Source organism: Thamnophis sirtalis, unplaced genomic scaffold (genome assembly GCF_051295495.1).
Source record: "Thamnophis sirtalis isolate CommonGarterSnake01/CBP01778 unplaced genomic scaffold, rThaSir2_p1.2 scaffold_3, whole genome shotgun sequence".
NCBI classification, from domain to species: Eukaryota; Metazoa; Chordata; class Lepidosauria; order Squamata; family Natricidae; genus Thamnophis; species Thamnophis sirtalis.
The window spans coordinates 2,995,976-3,005,420 of record NW_028261383.1 but is presented as its reverse complement, the minus strand read 5'-3'; the positions used below and the strand labels follow the sequence as shown (position 1 = coordinate 3,005,420).

The 9,445-nt window shown below is 40.1% G+C and overlaps 1 protein-coding gene across 1 annotated transcript; it reads right to left on the bottom strand.

Moving 5' to 3' along the window:
* Nucleotides 1–2,926: 2,926 nt before the first annotated feature.
* On the bottom strand, nt 2,927–9,245 carry LOC148047033 (vomeronasal type-2 receptor 26-like). The gene is made up of 2 exons (XM_087707690.1): nt 9,128–9,245; nt 2,927–3,804 (listed from the first exon to the last, which is right to left on the bottom strand). The coding sequence occupies exons 1-2, from the start codon at nt 9,243–9,245 to the stop codon at nt 2,927–2,929; spliced, it is 996 nt and encodes a 331-aa protein (XP_087563816.1).
* Between the last annotated feature and the right edge of the window lie 200 nt (nt 9,246–9,445).

The following is a 9,445-nucleotide window of genomic DNA, read 5'->3' as shown; positions in this document are numbered from 1 at the left end:
CTTCATAGATGCATTTACGTATGAAAAAATAGGAAAAGGCACCACAGGATTATACAGAGGAAATACTTACCGTGGTGGCAACTATTGAATAACCAACCAATCTTTGTCGTCCTTCACTTTCCTCTTGGATTGATGAATATGCAGCATTTAAGACCCTGGACACAGTCTAGATGGAGCGATAAGTGATGTAGCCATTGAGAGACAGGATCCCTTCAATCTTCTCTTGGGGAAGAGCTTCTAGGTCTACTTTCTCTAGGCATCTTGTCCAGCTATGGTTGCAATAGGGACAATGGAAGCATTTTGTACATAAAGTCTATGGTAGAATAGTAACTAGATAAAAAATCACCCTATTTGGCATTTCTATCAGTCTAGATCAAAAAGGAAAGAAAGCCATAGATGGATGGAAAAAATCTATGATATATCCTGTAAATGCAAAGTAAAATCCCAAAAAGTTGAAGTGATCCAGATCTTTCCAATTGTGGCTTTTGTGTGCAGGTAGGTTTCAATTATCTTCTCTGTAATGATTATTCCCATTATTGAGGAAATCAATTTCCAAAGAGTAAACAAAGACAATGATTTGTGTCCACTGGAGGAATAGAAGATATTGAGATTTTGTTGCCTATTGCTACAAACGTGGTGCCTTTTCCTAACTTGTTTAGTTTAATATATTTGTCTTGAGGCAGGAAGGCCCTGCAGCTGGCTACTTGGCAATCAGGAACAATGTCTTCCATGAGAATTCTTTTGACTCTTTTAGACATGTGAAGGTTCCGCAAAGGAAGTTGCTAAATGTTGGAGAACCTGCTTCAACTTCACCCCTCTCCCAAAATGAATTTCAGACAACTCATGTTCTTCTTACCATAATTCAGTCATGTCTTCAGACCTGTATTTGATAAATTTCCCTTCCTGAATCATTGATTTTGGAGATTTCTATGTCAGGTTTAGCTGAAACCTCAATGGCTGGGCTACCCACCTTCACAAAGATGGAATTTTATTTATTTATTTATTTTTGCTATGATTCTATGTTCTACATTGAAGTAACTTTTCTCGGTAGGAAAAAAAAAAACCAGAAGAAGGTTTCTGTCACTGAGGAAGGTGAATACAGAGAGTGAACTGAGTGAAGCACAAATACTGGCCCAGAGTATTTTAAATATGGATATTTCAGATACTTTTCAGTTAAATTCTTAGCCTTGTAACTAGCAAAACCTATCTGGTTTACTTAGTGACCTTTTGCCAAGTCTCAAAGATCCTGAATAGATCTTGGCACTGAGGGAAAGCCTTGAGGTAAAACCAACACAGAGAGAAGTCTTGGATAAACCACCTCAGTACTCAGACAAGCTTTATTCCAAATAGAGCTTCAGCTATGAGTAAAGTGGTAGATGAAGCAACCGACCAATTGAAAACCTTAGAAGTTGTGGGTGCTCCATCACTGGAGGCTTTCAAAAAAAAGACTGGACAACCATTTATTTGAAATGCGGTAGGATCTCCTACTGGAACAGGGTTTTGGACTAGAAGACCTTCAAGATGCCTTCCAACCAGGGGTGAAATTCAGGAGGTTCCCACAGGTTCTGGAGAACCAATAGTAGAAATTTTGAGTATATTAGACAACCAGCAAATACCACCTCTGTCTGGCCGCAGAGTGGGGTGCGAATAGAGATTTTTCAATATCCTTCCCCCCAAAGTGGGGAAAGAATGGAGATTTTGCAGTATCTTTCCCCTGCCACACCCACCAAGCCACGCCCACAGGACCAATAGTGAAAAAAATGAATTTCACCACTGCTTCCAACCCTATTATTCTATAATCTACATTTTATCTTTCTTTTCTACCTTCCACTTAGAGTTGTTTATTGAAGGGAGGGAGGGAAAATCAGATAACGGACCACCATTTTTTCTTCCTCTCCTGTTTGAGCTTCAGCTCCAACCATTTCCCCTGCATTAGGGTGATGCAAACAATCTTGGTCTATAGGTAGCTTCCAGAGAAGGTGGACTCACTCTGCCACTCCCTAGCTAAGTCTGGATAGTAAAGACTTAAACATGACCTTCTGCCATTTTCCATTATAGAATATTTTCCCATTCACATAGCAGACTTTGGAAACCTTTCCATTTAGAGGCCATCAGATCATGTCATTTATTTGGATAAGAGATCAATGTTGTTTCTTCCCTCTTTCCTGGATCAAGTGATTCCTTTTGGGGCATGTCAAGAAAGGGCGTTGAGAGATTTATGACTCAACACTAAAATCATGGAATCCTGAAGTCTTCCAAAGATCATGATGTCACCAAACAAGTGCAGAAATAACTGGGGAAGGTCATCCAGAGTGTGGCCACTGGAGGGGGGTATCATCTGCATGTTCTTAACAATCAACTCTATTACCCTCATCAACTTTCAAGAATTATTCATAGAGAGGAGAGAGCAGTGTTGAAAGAGATTTAGGTCTCAATATTTATCTCAGTTTAGATCATGGATATCAAACTCACCCTGAGGTGGGCGTGGTCTGCGTGTGATGCATCTGGCCCGTAGGCTGCCAGTTTGACACCCCTGTGTTCAATAATGGATTCCTTCCCGCACTGTTTGGGGAATCTTGTTTTCCCTGGCTGAAAACAAGTTTAATTATTCATTCATTTATTTTACCATTTGGAATATAATTTCAGTAGTCTTACAATATTGTTATTTTTTTTATTTCATAGACAGAGATCACATTCACACAGACTAAGAAGTCCATATTCATCCCACCTATTATGATTATTAATTTGTTATTTTACTGATTGATTATTATGTTGGAATTTAATTTCATTAGTTTTGCATTCTTTGTAAGTTTTTTTCTTGTTTTTAAATCATTGTATTTGTCAAATTGATGCAAAGGAAGTGTATAGGCAAATAATAACTGCAATGAAAAAATAAATATCATGAATCTAAGAAACAATGTTAATGTTATTTCTGAACTTTTATCGTCAGATGTTCCTTAGTGTTCAGGTCTGGCCTCAGGATGATAATGTAGCACTTGGGGATGAAGATACAGCCCAGCAGTCCAGCACTGGAGGCCAAGATGGAGAAGACCTGAACAGCTACCATATATTTCCCTTTGGTGCTCAGGTAGGTGGGCAGGAAGGAGACCCAGACACTGCAGAAAACCAGCATGCTGAAGGTGATCAACTTGGCTTCATTGAAGGTCCCGGGGAGGTTCCTGGCCAGGAAAGCTACAATAAAGCAAATGGCAGCTAGGAAACACATATAGCCAAGGACGACATAAAACATGACGACAGAGCCTTCATTGCATTGAAGGATGATCTCTCCAGGCTGCGAGTGGAGGTCAGAGTCAGGGAATGGGGGTGAAACTGCTAGCCAAATGAAGCAGATGATAATTTGGACAGCAGAACAAGAAAGGATGATGGAGTTGGCCAAACTCTTCCCTAACCATCTTCTCATTTTATTCCCTGGCTTTGTGGCAAGGAAAGCCAACACCACTGTGATTGTTTTGGACAACACAGATGATACAGCTACTGAGAAGACAATGCTGAACACCGTTTGTCGGAGAAGACAGGTGGCTTTCCTTGGCTGTCCAATGAAGAAAAAGGAGGACAAGAAGCAAAGCAGAAGGGAGACCAGGATGATGAAGGAGAGGTCCTGGTTGTTGGCTTTGACAATGGGAGTTTCTAGGTATTCAATGAATATGATTAAAATGAATCCTGTAGTTAAGAACAAGAGTAGGGCGAAAGAGACCAGGATGATACCCAGATGTTCTTCATAGGACAGGAAGGTTATCCTTTTTGGGATACATTGGATCCTGTTCTCTGTTGGATATTGATCATCTGGACATTTGATGCACTTTTCAGTATCTGAGAAAACAGAAAGTAATATTTCTTTTATATTGCCCCCCTCTGTATTTCAATAAATACTCTTTTTGGATGACAGAAGAGACAATAAAGTGCCGTACTAAATGGTCAATAGGAGCCTGCGTACATATATAAAACATTCATCTGACTGATTATCTTATACCTCTCTTAGGGCACCTAAAAGTCCAGCAAAAAGACCACCCAATATATAAAACTGTACCAACAACAAGCAGAAAAAATAAACCCAAAATATAATTTGTATGGGTTTGCATTAGGATTGCACAACAATCCTTCACTAATGCAATCCAGCATATTCTTTTCATACACTAACTTCCCCTTATCCGAGTGGTGAAGAGAAGAACCAGGTCTCCTGAATTTTAGAGGAGTCTGGGCCCTTTGGAATTCAAGGAGGTACTTGATTAATACTGCAGGAAATGCAACAGAAAAGTTAGGCTTCCAAGAACATGTCTTCATAAAACAAGGTAGCCTTGTTTTATGAAAGGTTTTGGAACATGCCTCCTATACTTGCTCTAGTGGAACAAGCAGATAACCTCAGGGACAGGAAGTCTGACTGAGATCTTGATTCTGTGCAAAATGCAGCTTTAAAGTGATTTAAATTGTACTTGGAAAAATACTATGAGTCTCTGCAGCTCACATAATAAGGTTGAATATAGGGAAAACCAATAACATCCCTGCCATTGCAGTCTGGATCATTTGTATGTTCTAAGTCCGTGATGGCAAACCTATGGCACAATTGCCACAGGTGGTACACAGAGCCATTTGTCAGGTTACGCGAGGCGTTGCCCTGTCAACTGTCCAACATGCATGCGTGCACTAAACAGCTGACTTCAGCCTTCTTTTGAGGTCATTTTTAGGGCTCCGGAGGCTTCCTTGAAGCCTCCGGAGCATGAAAATCCAGGCCTATGGGCAAACCGGAAGTTCGGGAACAGATTTCTGGTTTGCTCGTAGGACCATTTTTGGTGCCCCCCGCCCTCCGGAGCCTTCAGAGACCTCCAGGAATTTTCCTTGAATGATCCGGAGGGCTAAAACCGGCCATAACGAACAACCCAGAAGTCGGTTCCTGAACTTCTGGTTTGCCCATAGAATAGATTTTTCGTGCTTCAGAGGCTTCAGGAAAGCTCCAGGGGGAGCTGTTTTCACTCTCCCCAGGCTCTTATAAAGCCTTTGGAGCCTGGGGAGGGTGAAATAAGAACACCAAAAATGGGGAGGAGCGCTGGTTGTGCACCCATGCATGCTGGGGTCATGCACATAGCATTATGGTTGTGTGGCATGACTGCGCAAGACCCCCTGCACTCTCCCTGCTTTTGGCATGCGACCCGAAAAAGGTTCGCCATCACTGTTCTATGTGGTCTTCAGGAGCCGACTCCAATATAGAGCAAATCAATGTTTCCCACTCCCAAACCCCAAATCCAAGACAAGGTCACATTGCTGTGGTTGAATCCAATATCTTGTCCTCCAGGGTTACCCACCTTCCTGAGTAGAGATGGTCCCCTCTGGGCAAGGAACACAGTCATAGCAGCAAACTGACTCTCTTTCTCGAGCCCTCTTGACAAATCCAGGACGACAATTTTCCACACATTTGGATTGAGGCAGAGACTAAGAAGGAAAACAAGGCACACAAAAATGTGTTAGGACTCATCATCCATTGACAGATTTGGTCAACATGAGTATTAGCCAAGTTGTCTCTGAGCTTCAGTTAGGTAAATATGAAATCTCAAATAAGTTCCAAATAGTTGGAAGAAACACAACTACTGACAGACTCTACATTTAGTTCTTCCCTTTTGCTTCTGGCATATCAGATAGTAAGAAAGTACCATTCTGCTTAATCAAATCAAATCTAAAGGAATGGAATTGAGGAAAGATTAAAGCGAGTGACGATTAATCACTCATGATTTTGAGTGACAACCAGTGGGTTCTTCCTCTCGACCCTCCTCTGTGACCCTTTCGAGCTCTGTTTTTGCTTGTAGAGGATTTCAGGAGGCCATTGTAGCTGAAAATGGAGATCAGGAGCCCTTTTTTCAATGGCAGACTGTTCAAGCCACTACAGGCGCCCCTGACACAAGTGATTCAAGCTGACCATGCCCACCCTGGCCCCCTGAGGTCAAACACAACCCTGATGCGGCCCTCAATGAAATCAACTTTGACACTCCTGCTATGAGGGTTCTGCACTTCACACTGAATTCTCAGTGAAAGTCATCCACATTAGTAACTAGGCCTAGTCAACATAACATGGGTCCTAAGGGATTGGAAAATACAGAAAAGACACCAGCATTTCACCAACCTTGTTAAGCATCTTTAACTGTAAAAGAGCATCTTTATGGATATTCAATCTCTGTCTTTCAAAACTCCCCAGTTGTGCTCGGATGGGATCCTTCTTGGGGAGAATTATCCAGCTTAAGATGTCCAAATCTGATACTATGTCTCCATTTTGGTCCAAGTATAGTTTTTCTTGAGAAACATTGAAATACTCATTCTTCTTCAGAAAGGAATGGAACTGAAATGGAAGCATCTCAGAATTCTAAAAGTAGAAATCTTAGTTTCTTACCCCACAAGCTGTTTTTGCACATGGATGTTTCTTTTACAGTTTTTTAACTTGCAAATATGCTGAAGAAGGACACCATATCTTACTACAATCTTTAAAAGTGTTTTGGCAAAATTTCTAAAATATATGTTGACCAAATAAATAATTAACAAAACATGTTAACTATAGAAAATATTCTCTGTTAGAAATATAATCTAACGGTTGGGTTGGCAATATATAAATCATGTAACAATGCTGTAACTTTGTCTTTAAATCATAGTGTAAAATGTGATTGGTTGCTGCTTTTCTCAATCGGCCATAAGAGGGAGCCAGAATGACTGTTAGCTCTCTGTTTGTTAGATACTGGGCTGATCTGATCTGAGTGTTTTGGAAGCTGGCTGTTAGAAAGTGTGGTGAGCTATTGTATGTTTTGCAACTGCTATCAAACTTTGAGTACCAGACTGTTTGTATGACTATGGACTATGTTATTTGGATTATCCCTTAACTGAAAGATATAGATTGTGGGAATGCTGGTGATATAACATAATAACTTATAACTTAATTTCTTCAAAGTATTAATAAATTATTTTCTGATATGATGACCTTTGTAAGTGCGGGTTGGATGCTATGATAGTTCAGTGGTTAAAAACTTCCTTAAATTCTTTGATAATTTATTTGTCTACATTTTCATTAAAAGAGGAAGGTCGGATTAATAAATCATGATTTTGTTAAGCAAGAGTTGCATGGAGTCTTAGACAAAGTAATTTGGACTTTGTTTAAAAATCACAAGCTTCCAAACTATTTATAGTTTTCTTTACGGAGAGATACATAAGTAAAATCCAGTGGGAAAAATATCTCATTTCCAGTTTATATTGGAGCTGACAATAAAAAAGAATCTGGGAAGATCATTTCCAGCTGAAACTATCTCTGAGTTGGAGAAAGGAGATAAAAACTCTTTTCCGGTCACTGAAAATTTGAGCCCTGGTGGAGCAGCAGTTAGAATGCAGTGTTTCAGGCAAACTATGCCCACAGCCTGGAGTTCAATCCTGACCCAGTTCAAGGTTGGGTTCAGCCTTCCATCCTTCAGAGGTATAAAATGGTTGGGGTCAGTATGCAAATAATGCTGACATTGTAAACCACCCCGAGAATGCTGTAAAGCACTAATATATTAGTATAGTATAGTATAGTATAGTATAGTATAGTATAGTATAGTATAGTATAGTATAGTATAGTATAGTATAGTATAGTATAGTATAGTATAGTATAGTATAGTATAGTATAGTATAGTATAGTATAGTATAGTACAGTACAGTACAGTACAGTACAGTACATTATAGCAATACAATATATATTATATCAGTCTAGATGCTACAGCTATTGCTAAAAATTTAGCAGAAAAGCTCTAGAGATGTTCCCTGTTATTCTGGAGGGTGGCACATGGGGAAAATTAACTCAATCACAAGAGAGGAGATTCTGGCTAAATGAGAGGAAAAGCATCCTAATAGGAGGAGTGGTTTTAGAGCTGAGTAAGGAAATCAAAGAAGTTCAGTCTCCCTTTACTGGTTGCCTTAATGCAAAGACAGAGAAGACACCAGTCAGAGATGCTTTAGATGGGATCCCTGCAGAGAAGAATAATACAATAGCAGAGTTGGAAGGGACCTTCGAGGTCTTCTAGTCCAACAATCTGCCTAGGCAGAAAACCCTATACCATTTCAGACAAATGGCTATCCAACATCTTCTTAAAGACTTCCAGTGTTGTGGCATTCACAACTTCTGGAGGCAAGCTTTTCCACTGATTAATTGTTCTAACTGTCAGGAAATTTCTCCTCACTTCTAAGTTGATTCTCTCCTTGATTAGTTTCCACCCTTTGCTTCTTGTTCTACCCTCAGGTGCCTTGGAGAATAGTTTGACTCCCTCTTCTTTGTGGCAGCCCCTGAGATATTTGAATACTGCTATCACATCTCCCCTAGTCCTTTTTTCTCTTAAACTAGACATACCAAGTTCCTGCAAACATTCTTCATACGTTTTCATCTCCAGTCCCCTAAGAAGAGTCGGGATAGATGGTCTCAGGGATGTATTCTATTAATCTCAAATCAATACATACTGTACATGACTTTATTTAAAGATGCACAGATGCCTCTTATATTTAGTAGGGTTTTTTTTTCATGTCAGAACACATTTATCAAATATGCCCATTGTTTGAAACATTATCACTTGAGTGATTAGATATACCAATCCTATTGGCATTTTGTAGCTCAAAGAGGTTGAGAAGGTTCCCCTCCTTCTACTTTGGATTCTTCTCATGGAATGTTTGTTGGGAGCTCATACCTGCCACGCCTGCAGTTTTGGAGCCACCAATATCTCTTTGCCCTCCTTGCTTCTCTTTCTATATTTGGAGGAATAGGCAGCATTCAATATATGACCCAGAGTCTGAATGACAGTGTAAAGAAACCTGTCATTTAGGATTTGTGTCCTGCTCCTTTTTCCTTGGATCCCCACTGGCACTTTCTGGGTGCATCTTCTCCGCTCTTTGACAGAAAAGACATTCTTTGAAAAGGAACAGTGAAAATATTCATTTGGAAATTGGTACTCTAGAAAGATATTGGGTTCATAGGCATCATCTTTTGTGGGTTTCTTCTTCTGAAGGCCGAAGTACCAAATACTATGGTTGTGTTTGTAAACCTTATGCCTTGTCACTATCATTCCCCCCACGACTGCAGTGACCCAGACTTTCCCTTCAATGGGTCCTGGAATACCTTCAACTGCTACATAGAAAGGAATAATTTGGTTCAGTTGGGATTGGCGTTCCATGAAGTTAACAAAGACATTGACTTGTCTCCACTTAGTGAGGCCATCCCTGAGTTCTGGTATCATTGCAGTTTTTGAGAACTTTGGTGCTATGACAACACAAATTCCATTCTTGACAAGCATAGGAAGAAAAGTCCTCATGAAATTCTCTCCATTTTCTGTGTTTACAGCAATGACACCAATCAAGGTCCATCTGAAATGGAGAAGCACTTGGACAATTGCTGGATACTCGATCCCTTCTCTGGGGAGCATTGGGTGGAAAAAGG

Bases quoted from the DNA above. Each gene is read 5' to 3' on its own strand.
- LOC148047033 (XM_087707690.1), bottom strand. From the start codon at position 9,245: ATGATACCAGAACTCAGGGATGGCCTCACTAAGTGGAGACAAGTCAAT. The intron at 3,805-9,127 runs GTATTCCAGGAC...TCAAATGTCCAG, and splicing joins TTTCTATGTAGCAGTTGAAG to ATGATCAATATCCAACAGAG.